The sequence below is a fragment of the Aythya ferina genome (assembly GCF_964211825.1).
Source record: "Aythya ferina genome assembly, chromosome: 1".
NCBI lineage: Eukaryota > Metazoa > Chordata > Aves > Anseriformes > Anatidae > Aythya > Aythya ferina.
The window spans coordinates 194674037-194700975 of NC_140296.1; the positions used below are offsets into that span (position 1 = coordinate 194674037).

Consider the following 26939-nt stretch of genomic DNA (forward strand, 5'->3'; position numbering starts at 1 on the left):
TTGTGACAGCAAAGAGAAGGGAGTTAAGGGTCTGTGCAGCAAGGCAGAGCACGTATTTCATACACATACACATTTTTAGCAACATCAACACCCGAACCACGCACGCGAATTAAATTCCTTGGTCTTTTAGGCGAAGTGAAACTCCCGGTGAAGTCAGTGGGGAGGAAAAAAAAACAACAAAACACAATCCACCCCCAGCCAAATAAATAAAAATAAAAAAGTCGGTAGAAGAAAGAACCTCAGGGCTGGTAACTGCACATGCTGGAAACCTCAGTCTTTTTTCATACAGGTTCTCTTTTTCTCCTCCTATGTTAAATTATTCTTAAAATAATAAAGACACATGCTCATGAAATCAAATTGCCTCTTTTGTAGCTATATAATGGATTTCTTAGCTGGGCAATATCAGCGCTGTCTCTGAGGACAAATGAGAAGGACTTTCTGCCATCTATTAAACATGTCCCTACAAGCATATAATAATTGACAAGAATTTGTAGCCCAGATAAGGTCATCATTGAATTCTGTCTCATATTTTTTCTAAACAGATATAATATTGCAGTGTTTATGGCCCCACAATTCTTACAGGGTACTTACAGAGCTCTGCCTTTATATCACAGCGTCAGCTGCTAAGTCCCTTGGCTGTGCATTTTGAATTTCTCCTGGTTACTTAGCCTCAACACAATATGGTCAGGCTGTGCACATTCCATTTAATTTAGCCAAAGAGACATCTCCTTTGCTGAATCATGATGATTTTCCTTACACACTGGTACAAAACACAATATTCTGAGATGGTGTCCCCAAATGTCTTTCTTTTGCATATCTGATCCTCATTGCTTTTGATTAACATTCAGGCAGACTACAAATCCATCATGACTAATGACAGCACAGCTCCTATTCTTACCCGTCTACACTGAGGTTAGAGAAATCACTGAACTTGGCTAATGTCATTCCCTATTTAGCACCATTGCCTGGCTCTGAACAGTATGAGCAATAATCTGTCAGAGATGAAGGACTGTCTCAGGGATCCATGGAAACGAGGTGGAACCCGTGGCAAGAGCTGCATATTTCTTGGGGGAGAAAATGTAACCTTCTAGCTGGAAAACAAGTCTGGGCTTCTGTGGGTCAGGACTAGCATCTCTCAATGATGCCAACTGTCCTTTAAATGCCGCATTTACTTTTCTCAGTGCTACGGCTACTTTCAAATTATCATAAAGATGCACATCATCTTGAAAAATGGAATGGGATTTACTGCCCAATCTGGGCTCTGCAGCTTGTTTGACTGAGACAGCACATTTAAGTTAATAGCTTGATTGAGTGATTGCTGTTTTGCGGATAAAAATAGGAGAGACAATAGTGAGGTGGGTGACGTAAGGGGAGGGAGCAGTGCAGTTAGCTGAGGAGCTATTTATTTTCCCAGATGGTGTTTGTCATATGCTTTTGCATAATGAGCATATGCGTGGAGAGGATTAGCATTTGAGAGGGGAAAAAGTACAAGTTCTGTGTAAGACAAATAAACTTTGAGCTTGGAATCTAAATGGGCTGAGGGTCTCAAATGATTTTTTTTTTTTTTTAAAATCACACTTTCTTACCCTCCAGTTAAGGCTGACTAATGTACCATCTGCTCTCTGCTTGGCACTGAGCAAGAAAAAATAAAAGGGAGGCTCATGCATGTAGAGTTATCAGCTCTTATGAGCTTGCCTACAAAAAGCATTTGCATCTCCAGGCTGGTTCTTTAATTCTGTAATTCTGCAGGCTGCGGTGGCGAGAGGAGCAGACCCACCTGGGCTTTTCTTAGATCTGAAATCCAGGAGATTCTGCTTTGGTTATCCCTCAAAACAGTGATCCTTCATGGGGCCCAAGTCCCTTTGCCCAATTTCTTTACAGGTAGCGTGGGACTAGGCAATGCAGTGGGAAGCTGCCACTGTGCACCAGCGAGGTGCCTGAGCCGGCGCTGAACAAACCACCTTGGCTCTTAGCAAATTAATCCATCTGCAGCAGTGTGGAGCTCGGGACAAGCTAATTTACACTGCTTCCCTGCAGATTACGTTAGCCTGTGTTAACCTCTACTTCAGAGAGAGACGGGCGTGCAGAGACCCCGCACTCTGCCGTACCGCAAACTGCCCCGGGTGATTTTTCTCCCGTTAAGTCATCGGTACGTGAGCAGCATGAATGAAGAAAAAGGAAACAAACTCAGCTCAGTCTGTGCTTTTTACGGCAATGCCACACTCCATCGCACACCTCCCCAGGGTACAGGTGGGAATGAGCATTGGTCTGGCCAACATTTTTGACTTAAGTACAGTCTTTCTTTCCTGTTAGTCGCAAAGATGATATTTTTCACTGAGGGGTGGTGAAGAGCAGAGGGCCATTATCGGATCTCGTGCAAGGCCCTGAGAGCATCTGAAGTTACAGAAATATCTCGTTACTTTGGGAAACATCAGCTGCACATAAGTAGAGACATCAAATGGTCTGGAGCAGCAAGATGCTCTTGGCTAAGGAGTGTACTTCTGCACAAAATGTGCCACTGTGCGGAAATCATCTGGTTCTCACTCAGGCAGGAGGAGGGCACTTCAACAGCAGGGCTGCAAACACTGCTTGCTGCTCCTTTGGGGCACAAAGGACAATGTTGTGCCTATTACTTATGGACACTCAGAGGAAAGCGAGTTGGGGGTAAGCAGCCTGCTGTTTTATTCCCTGGAGATGGGATAGCTGTGGGAAATCCTACCCTGACTCATTAATGGACTGTACTTCAACACAATTGCATTTATTTATTGTTTTCAGTATTCATTTTTGGAGGGGACGGAAGAATCATCAGCTGTTGCAGTGAGAAACTATAGTGAGTTAGAACCTACCTCAGCAACAGTGAGTCAACAGGTACATATTTGTTACATGTAACAATATGTGTATGTAGTTATCTATAAGCTAGAACTTGCCATATTATAGGCATTATCAGATTTTTGGCTGTCTCCTAGAAAACCCTAACAAAATCGAAAACATAACCAACTAAGCAAGAAGTCCTGCAGCCATAGCTTAAAGGGAAATTTGGCTGTCCTGGTCCCAGGTGAGACACTGGCTGCAGTTTTTTTGATATACTGAGTTTGGCATCATCCTTGGGCAGGCACCCATATAAGCTCTATTTCCAGTGGCTGAGGGAACATCTGCCATGAAATAAAACTGCCACTCTTATTCTCCAGCAATACGGTACTTGCAAGCAAGAACTTGAAGTGACTTTCTCTAAGCTTCAAGTGCTGTCAGCCCAAGACAGCAAAAACACAATCTAATCCACTTTTTGTTTTAAATAACAGGAAATTAGGCTAAAAGTCATCCTCAGCTTTGGTAGATGTTCATGTCAACAAGTTATGGTTGCAAGATGTCCCTGGCTAGTGAGTACAATGCTGATGATAGGGTATTGTAATTGACTGTTCTCTAATATTTGAAAATTATAGGAAAACAGCAAAACTATTATGGTGGAGCAAAGCACAGTAATACAAGTAATTTGTTGCTCAAAAGAAAAAACATTTTTAAGATCTTTGTTTGAGCCATAAAGGTTCATTTGGACTTGTTCAACCTGCACTGAAACAATTGCTTTTCCATAACAAGCATGAACATGTGAAAAACACCAAATTTTATCCTTTGAGCAACTGAACTAATGATTTCTTTTTAGGCTTATTCTGAGGGCATAACTACACTTTAGAAAAAATTCTTAATACATCGGAAAAGATAATGTTTTGTCCTATTTTTTAGGCTTTACATAAAACCTGTGGTGTTAAGTGCAAACATAACCTACTTTCAGTTTCTGTTATCCCAATGTATCTCAAAATATTTTGCAAACATACTCAACCAGAGACAGAGCGATAATTTTAATTTTTTTTCCCTCTTCAGTTCTGGGAGGAATTGAAGATTGCATTTGTTTAATAGAGCTTGAACTACTAATGCCCAAACAGCTTATAAGCAGAAGTGAAGGATATCACATTCATCTGAACCTACAGGAGAGATTTAGGGTTGATGTAGTTTTAAATTTGTATTTTACTTTGTCACTATGGATATCATACTTACTGTGGGAGAAATGATTTTCTGAAGTTACACATCTCACTGAAGGCTAATAGATGCTTTCCTCCCTTCTCTGAAGGGAGAAAATCTCCCTTGACCTACCAGTTTAGACAAGATAAATGACCTGGGGGCAGTGCTATCATCTGTCATTGTGACGGCATTTGATTTGGAGTAATTTAGTAGGTGCTTTCTGGGTGGCTTTTAGTTTCCACGAGCGACTGGCATGCAGGTTGGCAGCACTTCTATGGAATGTGCTAGAATGACTCACCTACGACCTCTTTCACATAACTCCCAGGCAAGGAGCAAATTGCTAACTGAGTAAGAGACAGCACAGACACACAGACACCCTTCAGTGTGTCGGAGGATGAGAGATGATCAGAGCCATTTGGGATGAACAGTGACAAGGGGAAAGCATCACAACCAGAAGTTTTCTGTTTAAAGATGTTCTTTTGTTGTTATTTGAGGTAGACCTGACACACACACGAGTTGTTTGCTTTGCTGCGTCAGCTTATGTGCTTTCAGAGGTCTGGAAATGAAGATATTACTCACATATCTACATGCTCCTCTCTTAAATAAGACTTTGTTCTTTCTCTGGATCCAGTGCTTGCTGATGAATGCATCTGAACCACCAGCAAAAGCCTAGCCTTATTGCTAATTGAGAAGAGATTTATGCCTGTATTCTGAGCTTTGCCTAGGTACCTAGTCAGAGGAAAGAGCTCAGCCTACTAATAAGTTTATTTAATTTTCTGTAATACCTGCGTTTTCGTTACAGGTTGCCCTTCTAAGATTGTGTCAAATCTGTTCATGCTCTGCTTAGCTGCTCTACTTAAATCTCAGGTCAAGAGAGACAAGACTTCAGATTTGCTGCTGGGTTCTCCTTTTGTATCAAAATATTTTAAATAATTGCTTGGGAGTTTATCAAGAATGTGGGGTTTTTTATCACATAAAATTAAGTATAAGATAGAAGTATTAATTTCTTCAATATTTAATAATAATGTTAAGAATGGAAATAACATCACATTGTTACTTAACTACAATAAAATTTCAATGCCATTTTTATTTCGGAAGTATGTGAGTAATGAACAATATTTTAAAGCTATGAACACTTTCTTTATTATGAAACGTTTCCTGAAATGTCTAAGCAGCTGTTTTCACCTCGTTCCAGAATTATGTTCCTAGGGAATCAAAGAGTTTTTGATTACATAAAAAATATGGTGCATTTTTTTTCCTACTTTTTGTCTGAAATTATGTACTGCCAGAAGGTGGCAAACAGTTCTTACAGATGCTGCTAATAACAAAAATGGGACAAATTGTCCCCTGGTGAGTATCCACTAATGCTGGCAGTGTTACACCAGGAATGAATTTGGCTCTTTCTCATTATAGCTTAACGTGCTTGTGATGTTCCTGATTACACTGGCCTCCTGCAGCTTTCCCTCAACACTCTCTAAGGAGGGATATTTCAGAATATTTAAAGATTCTTTAATCTTTCATCCCAGAGCTTCCACAGCCCAGACATAGTGCATCCTTTGTCTCCAGAAATGAATGATTCGCTGAGGTTTGGATTGTCAGAAATGTTCTTGGTACCTCTGTCCAGCTGCCCTGGTACAGTACGTCATGCGTTCCCCTCCCTGTGCCCCAAACTCTCTTGGAGAGTGTGTGGCAGTGGGCACTGCATCCTCCTTACTTCCTACTATAAACTCTCACTTCTTGTTAATTATTCACTAGTGTTATGCCAATGTTTTCTCACTAATTACCCTTTGCTTGGCTTAAAAGAGAGAAATCCACGCTTCTTCCACTGCTGTTATCCACACCCAAACCTACAGGTCTGGAAATAAACATCACCATGATTTATGCACGTTCTGCTGTGCACTGTCTAGTCACTGTGTCCAGGTGGGCTAGCCCTTTCGTCCTTAGCGTTGCCCTTATGCTTTTTTAGCAGCTTGCTGTGGATGCTATGTCTTGATTCTGTCTGAAAATGACATACCATTTACCTTTACAAAAATAAATCTAGACTGTACTTAGTTATTTTGGCGTACAAACTACTTCTCCTTTCCTGCAAATGCAGTTAATTGATCTGTTTGATATCTTGGGGTCTTGTTTCTGATGCAATGAAAACCTAATCTCATTTCTTGAAATCTTGGTCTAACCATACTCTTTATACTGCTCTCTTGTTTGTGCTCAGTGATATCCTGGTGACTCTTTGTAGTAGCTTATAAATGTGAGTGGACTTTTCCTGCTTTCTAGTAATTTGTTATTTTGACTTCACACATTGTATTTTGCAAAGGTTGAGGATGGATGGACGGGGTAACTAGAGTGAATTATATAAAGGCATTAAAGATCACACGAAAATGAACATGCATCTGAGTCCCTGCATGTTTTATTTCTGAATTCTGTGCTTCAGCTTTTCTCAAAAGTAGGATGATTCATCAGGAAAAGGCTAATGTTGGAACAAGAAACAGTGCCAAATCTAGTCTCTCTTTTATCAAAGATGTGCATTTTTCTCTTCATCGCTGATCTAATAATACTGGAAGATAGGGCACTACTACTCATGGGAGTTACTGGTAGCATGGCTTCTGCAGATGTCCCCAGAAACTGAGGAGCTGTGGCTGTAAATGTGAGGTAAGTGAGGGATACTTTTATCTCCTCTGCAAACTTCAAACATTTAATTTTATATGCAGAAAATTCAGAAAAATCAGCCATTGACCTATTCCAACACCAGGAAGCAGAGCTCTGCTTCTTGCTTTATTCCCTTTCTAGTGCAATCCTCCTCTGTTGCCCTACTTCTTTTCATGTTGCTAATTATTACTGATGAGCAATAATTCAGTTCCTTTGGGTTCATTGTATCCGTTTTTCATTTTATCCTTTATCTAGATATTAAATGGAAGATGCCTCAAATATTTTTACAGCAGAGATGGTGTTCACAGAGTCCTTGTAAGGGCCATCTGATGAGACTTTGAACGGTCTCAGCTCAGGTAAAATTCTCTTTAATCACCATTTTTTTACTGTGCACCGAGTATTTTCAGATAAGTGCTTTCATGTTCAGAAATCTAATTTGAGAATTATCGAAACACACTTCAGAAAGAACAGATTGTTAGTTACACTTGGAAGACCAAACCTACAGAAGTTCAAGAGATGATATTGCTTGTTTTGGAACTAAGGGAACAGAGAGAAAAGGAAAACTTAGACATAGTGCAGGGAGGGCAAAACTGCACATTGCAAGGGAGAGTTTGAACAAATCCTTTAGAAAAATACTGAATGTTTTCTTGAAACATGAAAGTCAGCATATGCATTGATTTGTATTTCATGAACCCAATGAAGCGCTATGGATGAAAGCTGTTTTCAGTTTTTTAGGTAACATGTTTACTTTAAAGGTGGTTAACAAAGAAACATGGGAAGTGATTTATCTGGCTAGAAGAGTTCCTACTCTTACTCTTCAGACCCTAGTCTATAACCAGTGCATCCTCAGTAAATACCTTTCCCTGAGTTAGCTGTTTAATTATGACACTGCTTCAGCAGTATTTTACCAGCCTAATCACTTGAGATAATCATTTAATTGCCTTACAGAGTCAGAGACAAAGAGAGGTGTCTCTGAAGACCTCTGGAAGTGGATGTCTGCTCTTCTGTTGAACATGTACATAACCAGTGCTGAGGAGCTCCTTCTGGGAAACCTTTTTGGGGCTGCTGATCAAAGCTGAGTGGAGTGCCTCAGAGATTTAGACCCATCTCCCCATATCAGGCCAATTTTAGCAAGTGGGAGTGGCCTGAGAATTTTCAGGCTAATACAGGAGATAACCAAAGAATTCAGAAGCAGTCAGGGTATGAGAATCCTGGGGAGCAAGTGGACTGTGTTGTATCTTGGGCTTGAATGAACCCATGGTGTTGCAGCTAACTTGACTGCCCTGCTATTGCTCACCTTTTAAATATAAATCACATCCATAAGCAATTCACTGTGACGTGCCTAAGCTCTGCCTCATTTGGCTGTCTACAACATCAGTCAGAACTTGGGACAAAATAGAACAAAGATTATTTTAATACTGTTCTTATAATAGCAAGTATATAAAAAAGTAAATTTTCTATGCAGAAAACAACTATCTAAACCTACCATGGAATGGGAGATGGAAAAAAAGAAAAGGCATGGTATACAATCTGTTTATATTTCAGACCTGGAACAGGTAAATTAATTTAGTAAATCGATTTACTAATTTACTGTAAAAGTCTTCTGTCTGTGAACCTTAAGGCCAGATGATTATGAGTACACAGTTTATCAGTCATTCCAAGACCCTTTTTAGTCGATTCAATAGATATGAATCTAGTAGATAGTCCTATCCATTAAATATTTAAACAAATGAGCATGATCACTAATCTGAGTGAACTTGGTAAATTTGTCTTTTTCCTTGAATTAAGTTAATGTATCTGTGTAAGTGTTTCAGAATTACTCACTAATATTGTCAACAGCTGAGATGAAAAGCTACAGTCTGTGCTTGTATCCTATGCAGCAAGATCTTCACTGCTGCGTTGGTGCTAAGTCTATGAACAACCTAAACACTACTCTTGAATGATGTTACTCTAAACACATATTATCATTCACTAGGTCCTTCAGTCTGTTTGGTCCACTTTTTGAAGTGCTGAGCATCTCACATATCTATCAGAACAAAGCTACTCTGGCAATAGGCACTCATCCCTTCAGTAAAGAAGATTTTACATTTTCTGCATAGTCAGGCAGCAGTACAGAAGCTGCAGAAACCTCGGCAGTTTTCTTCCAGAGCCACAGTGGAGCAGGAAGAATCTGCATTACAAGTTACTGTATAATTAAAAAAGATAATGACTTTTAAATTAGTTTTTATTAATAGAATTAAGCCACATTAAGTCATAAAAGGTGTTCATAAATATGTTAATAGAATGTGTGGTATTAATGAAAAACATTCCGTAAAGTCTGAATAATTTAAGAGCTCGATATTACACACTTAATTAAACTTAAATATTAAAATTATTAATTATCAGAGCTAAAATGGGAGTTATCAGTTGGCATCACATCTTGTGTGGTCAATAAATAGCTGTCATTATTAAAGGTATCTATATAATACATAAAATTTAGTTCGTAAGTAAGGAATTCAGAGCTTTTTGACTGTTTATCAAATACCCCCTAGAAAGCTGTTCCTGGCAGGTGCTGTGTTGGCAGTTCTCACTTAAGATCTCAGCAGGATCTTAAGCAAAACACATAACTTGGTTCAACTGCATCCTTATTTACAAGGTTCATGAATAAATATTCCCATCCTGCTAAGGTTAGAAGCTGTTGAATTAGTTTATTCTATCTTTAGCAACCCCTTTTCAGACTTGAGGCTACTGGGCACTGAAAGGGCAGCCCTTGGAACCAGTCTTGCTGTTGGGGCTATCGTTGTATCTGACATCTTTTGGACGCTGAGACAATTTACTCTAAAAACTGTCTAATGAGATGGAAGTGCATGAGTAAGTGAATGCAATATTGTAATGTTCAGCTCCTAATGAGCAAACACAAAGTACACATTGTTAGAATGAACCCAGATGTTTAAAATTCTGGGTTGCATACGCGTTTCTGTAGCTAAACGAAATATAACATGCTCTATGGTCACGTTTGTTAAACATGGGTTGGAAAGTAAGTTACCACATACTATCAAAGTAAAAAAAAAAATGCATTTCAGCTTCTGAGGGGTTGTTTCCAGGCAAAGAGTAACAAGCTAAAAGAAATCTGGCAACCTCCATGAGCTCCCCTAGCCTCTCCCTGATGTAGGGCCACAAATCACCAGCTGGGAACTGCACCACAGGATAGTGGAGTGAGACATGTCACAGAAGGCAGAGGCAGAGCCAAGTGCAACCAATGCCCTCTACAGAAGCTTGCCTTCTACTCTCTAATGGTTGGAATGATATTTTTTATGTCACGCTCTATATGACTATTTAGACTCATCAAATTTTAGGTGCTAATGACTAGAGCCAAAAGAAGATCTGCTAGTTTCATCTAGACTTAAGTATCATAGCATCAGGCCTCTGGCAAGGATTTTGCAAAACGCCTTGTCTGCTTGTTGTATTTTATATAACTCCTTATACTTTCATAGGTGTGTCGATGTCTCTAAAAGAGCTGACTGCTCTTTATGGCTTCTTTTAAGTGAGCTAAAAAGCAAGACCTTTTACACCTGGATAACCACAGATCATTTAAAATGTCACTTAAATGAATTCAAAGTCATTGTATCCCAAATACAGTTGATATTTTTAGAGACAGAGACTATTGGGATATGCAAAGAAAAAACCTTCATGTGTATTTTAAGCCAGAGGTGGGTGCACAACATTTTTGGCATCCTTCCAGTTGAGTGTGAAGTTTGACCCCTCCAAATCACTCTTCATGTCAAAATACAGATCAGCAGCTCTGCTCTTATGGGGAAATACATGCCATTACAGAAAACTGGCTGCGTGGAAGAAATGTGGAATGGGTTTTACTGCATGACCTTTGCTATAAGAACCATCGGGCCATGCAACAGGAATAACTACTTGTGTCTTCACACTTTTCCTGTCCATATGGAGCTCTGTATTGTAAAGATACTATCACAGAGACATCAGGAAGCTAACTGCTTAACAGCACCATGGAGTGCTGTTCCCAATGTGAACTTGCAAATGAGAGGGACTGAGACATACACAACAGGAAAGGGATTTTGTCTCTTGATATGCTGCAACTGCAGAAGACTGGACTTAGTCTTACGGCAAATTACAAAGACACAGTAAGTATCACTGAATTCCAGTTTTTCCTATTTCTCTAGTTACAAGAAGAAAGGAAAAACTGATGCAGTGGAGACTGGGTGAGATGGTTGTATTCTTTTAGGCCTTTTATTTTGTGTGCTTTTATCCAGTATAATAAACTGAACAGAAATATAGGAAAGAACAAAAATAATTCTTAGAAAAGGATTTGTGAGTAGGACTTTCCCCTTCTTTGGCTGGTAAGTCTGACTGCCAGTTTACATGAACAAAGCCAAGGATAATGTTTGTTCATCTGTTTTAGCTACTGTAGTTTAGCTGTAATTAGCTACACTTTACACCACATTAGTAAAGCTACTCCAGTATATTGTGTTATAATAATTAAGCCTTAGTAATAAGAGAACTTGCTCAACACCCTTATTATTAAATCTTTGCTCAGATGTGGGGGAACACTGCCAATTTTGGTGTGGATTATAATGCATGTGGATTAGTGAGGTTTTGCTTTAATAATAATACTGAGTAGTCAACTAGGAATTTTAATCTTTAAAGTGGTTTTCAAGCATTAAATAATTAATCCCCATAACACTCTCATGAGATAGGTAAGTAAATATTACTATTCCCATTATACAGATGGGGGAAGTGTGAGTTAGAGAACTCAGCTGGACTGGCCAAAAATCACTGGAGGTGTAATTGCAAAAGCAACATTTAGGACTATAGAATGGACTTGGTAGTTCTGCATTTAAATGTCAGGAAATGGCATCGTTTCACTAGAAGCTCAAAAAACATAGCCACAAAACTCAGAAAGTCTTCCCATCTGTCTTTCCTCCTTTCAAAACTGTTTTCTATTTCTGTATCAAGGGATACCTGTGAAAAAGGTTTATATATCTTTTAAAATAGAAAGTTGCTGTACATATATATACACATATACTGTTATTTAACAGAAGGATGTTCTACTTTCCTGCCAGCTGCTACATATTTATTAAAAACTAAGGACGTGTTTGCAAAACAAATTTTAATATTCAATTTTGTCCTTGAATAGTTTTTACCCATAGCAATAAAACAGCTAGAACCTTTGGGAGCTCATATTCAAATTGCCTGATGGTTTTAGGCCAATTTTATTAACCAGTATTTTGATACTTTTTTTTTTTTTTTTTTTTTTTTACACACCACAGGTTCCTGAAATTAAGTTGGTGTTGCTAGAAATAACAAGGTGGTATTGGAAATGCAACATGAATATGAATGAATGTTTGCAGTTCCATCAAGGTGGTTGCAGAAGGAAAGGGCACTTTTCCAAAATGACTATTGATTTTTACACTCACATCAGATGAATGATACATGGGCTAGTTCAAGTTTCAAATAACAGCTAACCTCAGCTCTGGAGATTTGTAAAGTTAGTATTAAAAGTAGGATGAATTGGATTATCTAATCAGTACTCTGAACAGGTAGGACTATCTGTCTTAAATGCACAGACCAAGATGCTTTAGCCTTGTATTATACAAAGATAAAAGCTTCTGACATACTATCAGGGCTAAAGAACTTGAAGATTTTGGTTTGCAGATGACTAGAGATTTCTGAAGGCTGGAGATTTTCTATATCTAAACAATAAAACACAATATAAACTCCCAAATTGTTTATGCATTTTTGCAAATATAAATGCAATTGCCATTGGTTAGGGATACCAAACCCGTAGTGCAAGAAAGCACAGAATTTAGCCAGATGTCACTTGATCTGGGTGTACTTTCTAAACTACCTTCCAGCATCTGCATCTTTCCTGTGTTATATCTAACTTCAGGAAAGCCCACTGATCTTCAATAACTAATGATTTATACAAAATGGAACAATTTCTGTGAGAGAAATGCAGACTCATAACAGGTTGCCCTATAATGCTATGGTAGAATCACAGAATCACAGAACTGTAGAGGTTGGAAGGGACCTCGATAGATCATCGGGTCCAACCCCCCTGACAAAGCAGGTTCCTCAGAGCAGGCTGCCCAGGTAGGTGTAGGGACCAGGTAGGGACCTCTCCTAAGACATGCCAGAAAGGTTATATCTGTTCTGAAACAGGAAATTTGATTCACATCCTCAGTCCATGCTCTAATAGATGTGCCTTTGATTATGAAGGTAGCACAGCCACCATTTTGGTTGCAGCCTCCCTTCCAAACTGTCTCTTTAGGAAAATCCCTCCCTGACTCATCAAACTGTTCCATTAAAAACACCTGAAAGCTATACACTTTATAACACAGATGTTTTTATTTGTCTTGACATTACTTTTTTTTTTTTTTTAATCAGTCAGGTGTTTTGGTTTTGGTGTTGACCCAAAATAAATAACATTTGATTTATGGATATATTTTGCTGGGAAAAGTTCTGTCCCAACACTTTCTGCCCAATAAATAATCTGAGTGACTGCAAAACTGACTTGAGATATATTTATAGAGGATCTACATTTCTACTTATTTCAGGAAGACTTATTTCCTGTGTCTGTTATTTTATAGGAGAAAAAAATAAATAAAAGTAATGCATAGAAAGTAATGGTTATTAATGTCTAACACTTGTGGTGGAAATACAACTCACTGAGCATCCTATGTGTGACAACTGAGACTTGCGAACTGGCCCTACCACCAGGCTGGACTTCTATCCTCATGATCCTTTGACCTACTTTTCTTCATGTGCCTAAGACGGCAAAGCAGAAGTAAGGTAAGGATGACTACAAGGACTGGTGCAATTCAGAGTTTTACACTACACAGGCCTCACAGTAATGAAGAAGTTCCTCAGACTAGTTTGTGGTGGGGAAAGACACCGGTGTACAGTACAAACTCTTGAACTACATTGGTGCAATTTTTCAAATGGCCTCTAGAAGATGCATCTAGTTCTGCACTAGCAAAATACGGGGGCATGTCTGCTTTCCAAAAATTCTTCCTTGTAGACACAAGCTGGAAATAACCTGTAACTGGAAACACCTGCAAGCAATTGATTAGATTATCCTGATTTGCATGCCCAAAATTGGTCACTTAAACACAGCTTGCTGATGGGGGTTATACTGGAGGAACTGCTCAAAGCACAGAGGCTGGAGAATACCTTTGGGAATAGCTTCCTTTCTATTTCCAATCTGTCTGCTTCAATAGCGTGAGACTTGCCTTATAATTATAGCAAATACACTACAGTGTGCAAAGTCAATAACAGCAGGGAGACTGAATTCATCTGAACACTTCTGAGTTTTCTGTGATGACAGCAATCAATAAAAGATATGAAAAATACATTTTTATTTTCCTTTACTTTCCAGGTATCATTTCTGGTCTATGGCCATGTATTACAAATTTGATGTATCTGAACAACCTGTGCAGTAGGATCTGATTTATGAAGAAAATTGCTTGAAATCAAGTGCAAAGTGCTATGTGTAAATTCCGCATAGCCACCAGGTTTAAAAAATGTGTATTGCATTACAGAGTGTTCCAAATAGTCTTCAATTTTATATTAGTTATTTCTTCAAGAGGCTGCATATAAATATGGTTTGAGATCATTATCTAACTTCCACCTTCAAATCACTAATATTTTTGGAAGCCAAGTACCATAAGGAAGAGGATAATTATGGCTTTGGCTCTCCATAGTTTAAGGTTTGCTACCTGAAATGTCATATTCATACCATTAATTTTTGTAATGAGAACAAGCAGATATATGGCAGACGTATTGATGTGTTTCTTGCACTAGCAGTATTGGAACTTAAAGAACCATCTATAAATGATGTAGTATATTAAAAGACTTTTGTAAAATGCATGGGTGCTTCGATATCTAAGATAATCTATTATGAGAGGAGAGCTGAATGCTTAGAAACTACTTAGAGAACTAGTGTGTAAGAAAAAGCTGGAAAAGACTCATTTAACAATTGTGAGAAACAAAAGCATATTAGAGAAAGATAATATACATGCAGAGTTTACAAACCGTGTCTTTAGGGTGGCCCAATAAGTAGAAATATGGGGACCCATGCTTGTCACTTTTCATGCACATGGAGAGACTGGAAGGTACCATTCCTAAAGGAAGGGGAGGAACAGCCTAGGACCAATCATTAGAATTAACAGAACCAGTGACATAAAGATATTTCACTATTGTTAGAGCAGAGAATTCTTAGTATGCTTAGAACAACCGAGTAAAAAGCTTAAAAGTAACAGGAAAGAAGCATTTCTGTAAAGCGAAGACAAATAAGCATGCTGTAAGTCTAAATATTAGTGAATAATTTCAACTACTATGCATATATATTCAGGAGGTAGAGTCACTTGGACTGTGGATATGGAGTACATCTTGAGGTGCTTTTTGAAGGAGTTAAATGAAAAGCAAAGGGTTTAAAAATTTCAGAACTGTGCCAATTTGTATGAAAAATCCTTACATTGGTAACAACTCTGACATTTTTTTGGTTTAGTCAGTGGCATAGTGCTCAAACATGAACTGAGTTTCTTCAAGACCCTGCAAAAATGGCTTGCTGCTAAATAACTTGTACTTTTTGTTTGTTAACCAGCAATGACTTTGTGTATACTGAAACTTTACTTGTTATGTACACAGCTTGTCCTCCCTTAAATAATAAAAAATGAATCTAAACTCTAGCTCTGCAAAATAACGTTTTAAACCAACAGGGCGAGTTTTCTACATGATTTAGCCTCACCACATCTTGAAAACACACAATGATACATGTCTTTTTAACAGGACTTGTCTTTTAACAATGTCAAACAAGGGGAAAGAGAGAGGTGAAGAGCAACCACTATGCAGAGCCATGAAGTGCCAACCAGCCATGAGACACAGACATCTTGTTCACCAGACCTTGCTGACTCTGGTCCTCCAGGCACAGCAGGTACAAGGCCAGACCCAGATTTCCAGGGCAGGGCAATGGAAAGGTTTTCAAAAACCTTGCTGTGAATAGGCTGGAGTCTCTAAAACTTCTAGCTTTCTGCAGGAGGTGTTGGGCAACTTAAGACTAGGTGGGAAACTACCAAACTTGATAGAAAGTATGGTTTTAAAGTCCTGCTGTGAAAGCAGGAAGGGAACCAAACCAACTTTTGTCTAGATGTTCCTTAAAGGTTCAGTGTTTTTCCTCCTTCTTCAGCACCAGAAGGGAAGCAGGCTGGGGATGGAGGTTGTGCCTTGCCAGAGAGATGGAGCCCACCCACAAGTCACCATTCAAGGTCTAACCATGCCTCAGAGTCCTTCACCTTTTTTCCTTGTTTGCAATTATTTGGCTGTAAAATTTATTACTTTGAGATCCTTCTAATGACTTACATATTTTAATGTAGTTTTGTGTAATAAAAGGAAATGCTAGGAGCAGCAAGCCAGAAGAAGCAAGTTGCCAGGACTGCTGAGACTAAGAGTGAATTATCACAGGTTTTCCTAGGGACCTTCTTCCATTGATATTTAGAGAAAAATAGTGGTTGTTCTCAGAGAAAACTGTAGCTTCCTGGGGCTGATCTGTCATTAGAGTTAACTTGCCTCTTGCAGAGCTCATTGCTGGATGGGGAGGCTGCGATTTGTTAGTTTTATTTAAACTTGAATGTTACTATCTTTGGATTTTGTGAACGCTTTTTTCCCACATTTTGCCTTTAGGGATGCCTCTTCATCCTAATGCTTGGCTGCGCAATATAGATGTGTTTCTGATGGTGTTTGTACAGCAGTGGCTAAGGCCTGTAAAATACAGTGCCTGTAATTAGGCTCCCACAGACTGAGCACCCAGTATCTCCTGCTGAAGTCAATAACCTCTCAGACAGATGCATAAACAGGGAATTAAGCAGCCATTTTGAGAAAAAATCTTGGTCTGCTGTTTTAATCAAGTCGTATTTAATGCTGGGCCGAGAAGTGCTCAGAGGTAAAGTTTTGGCTGTGAATTTTGTCTCGTGGTGTGTGCGGGACCTTGTGTTCCCTGCAGCAGGACTCTCTGGGCACTAAGCGCGCTACATGGTTGGGATCCCCGGCAGCACCTCTACTATTTCTTCCACAGTAATCCAATTTCTCACAGTGATCTTGCTTCTTTGCAGAACATATCTGGCAGGCTATTTCCTATGAAACATGATGCTGCTGTTCTTTGGGGTTGGATGAGCTGCAGTAATTCACCTTCTGTGGAAGCCCAGTTTCTCTGGCTACCCTTATCCTCAGCAAACATGTTCTGAGATTCTGGCTGATAAAACATCTGTTTTCTAAGCTTCTTTTGCTGCACTCTGCTGTGAAATCAGCTTCCGTTTCAGAACATTAATCATATCCCTGCTCCTTCACATATATTCTGATAGAGCAGGGCATGCTAGCATAGGATTTCTGGCTATGTGGGGACTTCTCTCTCTCTGAAGGACTCTAGGATCTCTGGAATTTGTTTCCAAGCACAATCAGCAGCCAGACTTGAGGTAAATGGTGCATTTGCAACACTCTATTCCTTCCCCCAGGTTTAAGCAATGCCTCAGCTCATCCAGGTTTTCCTGGGATGTACTTATAGGGACAGATTTCCAGGTGTTATAAACAAACATAACTCATTCAGGAGATTTACACCCTCTCAGGGGTGTTTTCAGTTTCTTTGCTGAATGCTCTCTACGTTTCAATACACATTCTTCTGTTTCATTGATCACTTTCTTATCACTGATGTCTTTTCCTTAACACTGCTTTTACTGACGCCAATCATATAATCATTCCTACGGTGGTATTTCTTGTACTTAAGTACATACTGTCATATTTTGCACTAACAGAACAATGGTTCCGGAATTTAAAAAGAATTAATTATATCACACAAATAAAAAGTAGAAGACTGAAAGACAATAATGTGGCATTTTTTGGCCATTTGGTTTCAGCTATTCTAGGTAAGCTTCCTTCTTAATGCTGTGAGTCTGAATGTCATTGCTGTTGGAAAGGACTCAAAATGCAGCATTACTACAGCTGACTTGGGAAGCCCTGATTTTTCACCGGGAAAGGATCCTGATACCCCTCCTCTGTGTTTGCATTCCTCCCTACTCTTCTGCACCATACCACCATTGCAATCCAGATGCTAGCTCAGTCCTGCAGCCTTGCATTTTGATACTCAATGAAATCTTATTTCCCACTGAAGGGGTATAGAACTGGACGCTGATGATAATAAGAATATTTCTGATGTGCTTGCTAAAAATAAAAAAGGCTGATTCTTTCAGTAAAATCTGCAATTAGTCTTGTTACAGCTCAGCTGTGTGGTTCTGGTAGGAAGAAAAGGGAACTACTAAGTTTGGACTAATTTGTCTGATGACCTCAGGACCACTTTGTCCTTGAGTTATTGTCACAATCTTCTTTGTGTTCAATTTGCCACTATTTGGAAAAAAAAAATTCTGTCAACAATAAGCTGACAGATGCTCTTTGCAGTGCACTGACTTATCTTTGAGGTTCTGGCTTTCTTGAGGAATGCCCTTTGGTTTTAATCATTTCTATTTGTTATTTTCTGTTTTCAACTTCCTAAGAGGGTGCTGTTGATTTTTATGTGCACCTTCTTTTTGTTCTATTAACACTTCTCATTGCGTTGGAAATTAAATAGGGAGGATTTGAATATCTCAGATAATTTCATCTTCTTATTTTGTTTCCATTCTATCTGCAGACTGGACACAGTCCTAACATTTCTCTGCCTGTGTCATGTTCACATTAAGAACTGCAGACATGTGGATGTTATCCTCTGCTGTTATGCTTTCTGTGGGTTGTGTTAACGCTACAAAGGAATTTCTGAACACTTCTGCTTTTCAGTGCAGTAGGCAAACATGGATTTTAAGCACCGTTGCTTAGTTCTTCTCTCATAAGGAGCAGTAAGCTGGGGGTGCAGCTAGGAAAACGTTTAACTCTTTCCTGGTAGCAAATATTACGGAATCATAGAATCAGAATCACAGAACCAGAATCATAGAATAAAACAATCTAGGTTGGAAAAAACTTTCAAGACCATCAAGTCGAACTGTCAACCTGACCTACTGACTCCCAACACCAAATCAAGTACCTTAGTGCCAAGAGTGCCTTAGTGCTTATATCACAGTCATCTGCATTTTGACACAGCCTTTCCTCTAAGCCTTCCAAATGACTTTTCAAATGGTGAGCAAAGCTTTAAACAGTCCTGTGAAGTCACATTTTTTTCTGTTATCACTACAAGCTGTGCCTATATTTGTAGTGGTTTATTTGTATTTCCTACTTAGGTACTTTTGGGAAAGGGAAAGCTTGTGCTCTATTATACCTGTTGGGGGATTTGTTTTCCCAGAACAATGCTATAAACACATTTTTTTCCATCTATTTACAATGTCTTATGACTCTGGAATAAGGTACAGATCTATAAGATTGCATAAACATATACATTAATTTTAAGATCTGCCATAAGCCTAGGTTTAAGAGTCATCCGGAATTGGGATCTTCAGAAAGTCAGATTTGGAAAGACTCTGAACTGTAATCAGATCTGGTATGGATTCTTTGCTCTCAACAGTCTCCTGTGACCCCCATTATATTAAATCATTTTCTGAGGGATGAGGGAACGGCTGGTACATGTCTTTGCTATTTGAGAAGGATTACTATTGCTAAGTCAGTCATGGACTTTTGTTTGCTCTTTCATTAAAAATGTTGCACCTCTCTCTATAAATCAAGTTTGGAGGTTATCTGAATCTCTGCTGGAGTTCTCCCTGGAGGGGTTATATATTGGCTAAAATTGATATTAAATATCTTTGTACCAATTTATCATAATCACTGTTAGCTATTCTGGCTTTGTTCCCACTCATAAAAAATACAACTGACTGACTTTATCATCAGATGAGCTGAGAAACTCCTGAAAGCTGGTAAAAATGCAACAAACACTTTGCCAAGTATTGCCTCAGCCACAGGATTGTCTCTAGTTCAGAGGGGAAAATGGTACAATTACTAAATAGACTGACAGCTGGCAAAGCACTGGCTTTCAGTGGAACTGACTAACGTCTTCAGTAGAGGTATTGAATTTATGTTGATAGCAAAGGCTGACTTGAACCTACATTTAAGCCTAAGTATTACTTTGCATTTTCATACGTACTGCAATTACTGATTTTAATAGGAATTATGTTGGAACTTCAAACAGAACATTGGAAATTGGATGTTCTAGCATAAGGAAGTTAAGGAATGATCATTTACAAAAACAAAAAACAAGCCTTTTGCTGAGATATTTAAGGCTCAGTTTTGGACATCATAGAACTTATGTAAATATATGACTGTCACGCTGTATTTTAGAGTAAGACCTGTAAGACTTGATTTCCATTCAAAAAGATTTTTTTTTGGTCTTTGAATGATCTTTGGGTAATTTATTTTTATTTCTTGTCATTTCAGTAGTGAAATAAGATCTAATATTATCTAAGTTACTCACAGTTTGAAATATTTGAAAAAGTCCCAGAAACAAAATGTGAGAAGAATGGATCTTACTTTCTGACCATGTTGAGAAGTCTCCTTTTCATTTCAGAGTTAACTTCTACATGATCAACTGTGTATACTGTCAGAGATAATACTGTGGGTGGGGTTATCAAAGAAGCACATTCTTTTTAATGCTTTGAGTTTAGATCTGAGCTGCTGTGATTCAAAATGTTCAGAGAAGTACCAATAGAGGAAAGAAAAGACAGCTTACAGGCAAATCAGCAACTCCCAGAACACTCAGAGATGTCCCCTAAAAAGTTCAAAGTGCTTCCTCCAATGCACATCTTCTAAGCCATTGCCTGTGTCAGGAGGGCAGCTGAGGACAGTGAAGTACACATATAGGGTCTTGAGCCAAGAAAGCACTTAAATGTGAATAAGTCCACCTGTACTTGGGTAAGTACTTAAGTCCATACTTAATGTGCCCCAGCACATGACAATATATCAATCTGCTACTTAATACCAAAGCAAATTTATATAGGTGCATGCAAATAGAAAAATGTAAAGATGAAAACCCACCATATTCAGGGACCTGGCCTGTTCCGCGTTTCAACAACAGTCGCACTCTCCTGCCACCAGACTTGATTAGCTCTATTGCTCTGGCATGTGTCATGTCCCTTGTGCTTTCTCCATTGATTTCAATTATTTGATCTCCTACCTGTCAGGTAAGAAGAACATCGAGTCAGACAGAATTGCAGGAAAATGAGCATTTCAGAAAGAGACATATTCAATGGATCACAGATTACTTGAATGACAGACAGACACATCAAGGCAAATTTGTTCCTGTCTGTCTGAGGGATATCACTGGCAGATTAAATAACCTCCGAGATGGATTCTGAATGGGGTGTATCAAATGCTGCTCATCTTCTGCAGAAATCAGTGTAACGTACTTATAGCCTCTATTGTGCCTTGTATACATAAGAGTTTTTTTGAACCACTTGATATGTTGGAATCGCTGGAAACACACTACCCATGCTACACTTCAGCTTGCAGTGTTGTGCTGGCCTGAGAAGACTGTTGCTGCATGTAACTGGCTGCTTTCATAGAGAAAAGAGAGGGTCAGGGTGCAAATACTGAGATCTGCCATTGGACTATCCAAATCTCGGTAGCAAAGTTTCACACCAGATTTAGAATTATCATGAAGCAAGCTAGGAAAGAAGGCAAGGTAAGCTGCTGTGGCTGCCACTGCACAGCCCATGCACATCTTCTGGATTCTCAGGAACATGTTTTGAACTTTTTATCTACAGGTGGTTTTTGCTGGGATGTCCATTCAGAGCAGCAGTCCTCACAGCTCTGACTACAGATTTCTGCCACTGATTTCTCCACTGCCTTTGCGGCCAGTTAGCCTCATTGGTACTTCTCTGCCTCTATTTCTCTGGCTGCGAAGCAGGGCACTGATGCCTGTGTCTACCTTTCACCCCAATCTCCTTCCCTGCCTTGTCCTGCTGGGATGTTCTGCCTCTGCTCTGCTCAGTGAGAAGAACTGGCTTTGGATGCTAGAAACCCCTCACTGAATAGCGGAGCACTTGCTTTCCATGGTCATGCACAGTAGGCACCAGCACATGGAGCAAGCAGCAGTTGTACAGCTTGCTTGGTACTGCAGCACCATGGCCACACACTTGTTTTGTGAGACAGTTCAGTGAGCAGCATGGTGAGGTGACACGCCAGCCCAGCATTCGCAGCACCACAGCCTTTGGAATGAAGGTTTTGCAGCTGCACTGCAGATGCCTCCAAGCCCTGTTGACTTGCGTGAAGATCCCAGTGGTGGCAAAAGTGTTGGTCCAGGTGACGTGCATCCAAGAGCTGCTTGAGGGTCTCAGCTGGGTGGGCTCAGCAAACTCATTTATCAGTGTCATGAGAGCATATCTGCTCGGTGGGATCACACCTGCCTTGGTCTGCATCTACAGCCTCCTCACTGTGGAGAGCTGAGCAGATCCAACTCACTAAAATAGCGATGCTGCATGCATCTGAGAGAGGGTTTTAAAGAGGCTATACAGTTTTCAAGATGATGGGTACTTCCCTTTCCTCTTACAAGCCTCTCCTAACAAAACCAGCTCTTTGCTGGCCTTGGACATTGAAATGTTTTCTGTTTTATATGCTTTCTTTGCTACTATTGTATTTCTGTCAACTGAAAGCATAATCCTCCAGAGGCTTTCCTTCCTTCCTGAGTCTGAAATATAGTATTTACCAAATAAATGTGCATAATATGAGATGTCAACAAGACTCCTAGCATCAAAGAAAACTGGAAGGGATGTCAAGAAGTCATCTAGTCCCTACTTTTGTTCAGAAAAGATGTTACTAAAAGCACTATGGCAGTTTCTCTATAAGAATTCATACTTGTCAATAGGAGTTGCAGCCTGTTTTAAGAACTCTCCCAGGATACTGTACGCAATCTCTTTCAGTACTTTATTTAACTAAAAAGTCATTGATCCGAATAAAACCTCTGAGCCTTGCTATCGTGCTCTTTATTTTCTGTAGGCTGAGCAGTGGAGGAAAAAAATCAGGATTATTTAGTGTCAAAAGGCCTTATTTTTGCAGCGCAAATTTCTTTCTTAGAGGATTGTCTCCTTTAGGAGGAATGGACATGGATGTAGCATGCAGTACAGATTTTTAGACACTTCTGATGACATCCAGGCCAACGTGACATGCAGCAGAGGTGCTCATGCAGTGATCTCCACTGGGTTTGGCCATGCAGGTCTGTTTGTGTCACCCTGACTTTTGCAGTACTGGTAGGATGTAGCTGCACACACACAAAACAAAACCAGAAAATCTGTCTTGCCACTTCTGCAGCACAAACATGAAAGATGGATTTATTGTACTCTCCCTACAAGGATGTTAGTAAGGCCAAACACAGACAAAATTCCACCAGTTTGGGAAAACCTGCTTCTAAATGTCGTGAAACAATTAAATCCTCATAGAAATCCTGTAAAAGTCAAGTCAGATTTTGCAAAGGCTTAAATATAGCTCCTTTTTGTGCCATGTTGCCTGGATATACCAAGTTTTGCAGAAGGTATTTAAAATGATCTTGTTAACATGTTTTGAGAGAAGAAGTGCCAGATTAGATCAAATGAAGGAGGTGTTTTTAACACTCCTTGATATATAGCCTTTAAAATGAGTAATGATGAAAGCTGTTCAGTGCACGCACAGTCCTTCAAATAAAATCTTCTACACTCCTGAGCAGAAAGACAGGAGGAGATTTTAATACAGTTTAATATGTAAAAAGGTTAAGTTAATGCCATATTTTCCCTTGCTGTTTGCCTTTATTCTGTTCTCATAGGTCAATATACAGGAACTATCTTGTATTAGTGTAACCTTTTCTGTATTTCAGTATTTTTTTTTCTCTATAGTCAGCAAGTAGCTGATTTGATAATTCCCTCTTTTTAATATAAAATCATATGTGCAAATAACCTTGGAAAACTTAAAAAAAATATATATATTAAAGCCTAGCATTCTGGTTATGTGACTGAAGGAGGGGAGAGAAACAAGTATGTAAAAATTAGGTACTCTGAAATTTCCATTACAAGATTTGAGACCAGAGTGAAAATAAATAGTGGCAGGAGCCGTGGGTTAATTGTTTTCCATGCATTTGTGTCTTGTGGCTGACTGATGTATAACTGAAACATGCCACCTGTGCAGCACAAACCCAGGTCTGATTAGATACGGAAAACAACACAGAAGAGAAACGTTATGAATGCTCTTGCCCTTAGAAAAGCTTCAATTAGACTCCCCCCTATCTAGGGAATTCATACAAAAGAGAAAACCTTGACTGAGAACTGGTTTCCCCTGTGTCTAATAAAGTATGGGTTCTTATTCTTTATTTTTTATTTATTTTTTATTTTTTTTCCAGTTAACATTTAAAACCTGCTTGCCTTCCCCCAGCCCTGTGATGTTTGACACAGGAGGCTGTCTCTCTCTCTACTTAGGTGGCTATTTTCAGAAAGCAAAACCTTGTCTTAAAGCAAAAGCTTCTTGTGTGACTCTTGACAGATACTGCTAGTGTAGATCATTCACTGGAGAGAGGGAAAGACATGGAATTTTGCTGAGGCTATTTCTTCCTGTTTAAAACCCAGTAATTGTTGAAGAGGAGCTCAGGTATACCCGCATATTGAAGTTACTCTCTTTTTAGGAACAGAGGTTGTTTCCTGCAGTTTTATGCCACACATGACATTTTCTTGGTAATTCTCTTCTGGGTACTTCCAAGTCTGTACACAGTCTCCAAACTGGAGATAATATTAAGCTAGGGGGTAAGCAAAACTGATCAAAATGATAAAAATCTTCCCATGTGGGAGAAACACTCTTGTTAATAATGCTCCCAGAATAAGATTTTTGCATGTTTGTAGCACATCAAATTTGTGACTCATGATTAGCCTGGACTCTTTACTCTGAGGGTGGTGAGGCACTGGAACAGGTTGCTGAGAGAAGCTATGGATGCTGCATCCTTGGAGGTGTTCAAGGCCAGGCTGGATGGGGCTTTGGGAAACCTGGTCTGGTGGGATGAGTCCTTGCCCATGGCAGGGGGTTGGAACTGGGTGATCTTTAAGGTCCCCTCCAACCCAAACCATTCTGTGATTCTGTGATTCTATGATTCCAAGACTATCCCCTGCAGTCTTATCTAGACAGTTACCCCCTATTTTAAACTGTGCATATAATTTTGCTACCCTTAAAGAAACACAGTGCACTTCAGTGAATTTTATCATATTGAGTGCTTCAGTATGAAAAGTTCATTTTGAAATCGAAGTCAGTTCCTCAAAGCCTTCTAAGACTTCTAAAAACCTCTTGGCATTAAGAAATGTTACTATTTACCAATAAGTCTCTAGTTATTGATGAAATTATTGAATTGAGCTGGTGTCATCACAGACCCTTCAGAACCACACTTGTAATTTCACACTTGTAATCCTCCTTCAGGAACAAAACATTCAGAACATCCTTTGAGAGTCATTATTTCCCCATCCTGACTGTGAATTTCCTACAAGGTGCTTTTGAAAGGTGAAAAGAAGATGCCTCATACCTTCTCTATCCCATTTTTGCACAAAGAAATAAAAATGAAAATAAAAAAGAAAACTAGACTAATATGACAAGGTTTGTTTTTCACAACTTATGTGTTATTTTTTTCAACTTTTTGATAACTTGCCACAGATTATTTCTGGGAATGAAAGTTAAAGGAATTTTAGTCTGTTAATGTATTTTAAAAGTAAGGGATATGTTTGCTTTTCTCTAGTCTTCTACCAACTTTCTTGTCCTCCATGAGTTCTTAGAGATTGTTACTAATAGTCTAGAAATTACCTTCTCTAAATCACTGAGCATACGTGAAAATCAACAACTTCAGCTGACTTGAATCTTAAAATTCTTTAAGCAGTTTTCTCCTTAATCTTATCTCAACTCATTTCTTTTTGTTGAAATTGGTGTACTGTTCAGAAAATGGTCCTTCTGAATATCTCAATGAAGATTGATAGAAAGAAAGCACTGAATATTTCAGCCTCCTCCACATTCTCAGTGAGTGATGGACCTATACTTTCCTTCTCTTCATATTTATTTTAATATATTTATGTTACCTTGTTACCTTTTATACTTTTCTTGCAGACTGCCTGTATATCATTCTGACACATTTAATCTTCCTTATGCATCTAATGGGACACCAGCCACCTAACAGGTGTTGTAGCATCAAGCTTTGACTGTCTGAATCCTTTATTGGGTATGACCCTGTGGCATTAGCTCCTTTCATGGAAAGTGACACATTTGAATATCAGTTTCTTATTTATAAGAGTCATTTCAGCAAGCTGCCTTTTGTGGAGATATAAAGCTTTTCGCATGAGACACCAGAATATTCCAAAAGATAAGCTTCAATGTCGCAACATCATTATTTTGCACGGTGTTTGGTTTCTCTGTCACTTTGCACTTACAGATTTCATTTTTTTTGTCAAGAAATTAACATAAAAAATAGTTCCCAAAGTCTGTGAAGTTAGCCATCCCTAAAATTACACCTTCAACTTCCACACCATTCAGGTGCAATTTTTTCACGACAGCCTGAGAGGATGCGTGCATCCTAATCACCAAGTTTTATGTGCACAAACAGCACAGGAAAGGTTTGAGAGTGCAGCACTTGAAACACAATATTTTAATCTCACAAAGCCACAGACTGCCTTTGGCTCTGTAGAATAAATGTTAACCTGAAGGTGCTGTTGCATGGGGTCTGTGGCAGTTTGGTTGCCAGTCGTGAACCAGCCAATGGATCCCTTTCTGCTCCCAACAGGCAGGCCTTGCACTGTGGCACCCCCCAAGAAAATGGCACCAATTCTGATTTGTGACCTTCCTGGCAGTCTTCAGCAGAGATGACAAAGCCTGAGTGATCAGACATTCCCACCAGCTGAAGGCTGGCAAGTTGGCTGGGTAAGTGTGCATGTCTGTTGCCTGAGATGTGTTTATTCTGAAGAAACACTCCAGCTATGAATCTGGCAACTTTTGCACACGTCAATTTCTCGTTATGCTTCTTTCTTCCTATCAAATGAGGCCCTGGCTGAATTTTCATTCCCTTTGATATAAATGCCTACCCACATCTACCGGTGCTTCTCCTGACCTGATGGCATTCAACAAGAAGAATTCTTCTCTTACACTCTTACAGTGTCCAAGCACAAAGTAAACACTGAATGCTTCCCTCCACTTAATGCTTTTAAAGTTGAATATTAACAATTTAAATGTATTTATGAAAGTAGTTTGTGTGTATGGGAAATGTCTCTTAACAAAATCTGTTTCAGTTCAAGTTAATTCAGACTCTCCATCCATGCATAAGAACAACTGAG

General features: G+C 39.2%; 1 protein-coding gene and 1 long non-coding RNA gene across 11 annotated transcripts in view; one reads left to right on the plus strand and one right to left on the minus strand.

The window, feature by feature from the left end:
- Positions 1-26939, minus strand: part of MAGI2 (membrane associated guanylate kinase, WW and PDZ domain containing 2) — a 768619-nt gene that overhangs the window by 3020 nt on the left and 738660 nt on the right. For 8 of the 10 annotated variants that reach the window (XM_084532022.1, XM_084532020.1, XM_084532025.1 and 5 more), the window contains one exon: positions 20662-20800. In XM_084532022.1, coding sequence (XP_084388148.1) covers positions 20662-20800 — 139 coding nt within the window. Of the gene's footprint in view, positions 1-14700; positions 14812-20661; positions 20801-26939 lie in introns of all 10 variants that reach the window. The other 2 variants (XM_084532027.1, XM_084532028.1) reach the window with 2 other exon arrangements.
- Positions 6-11423, plus strand: LOC311442652. Its single transcript, XR_014696793.1, has 2 exons — positions 6-7016; positions 7609-11423. It is a non-coding gene; the product is annotated as an uncharacterized lncRNA (long non-coding RNA).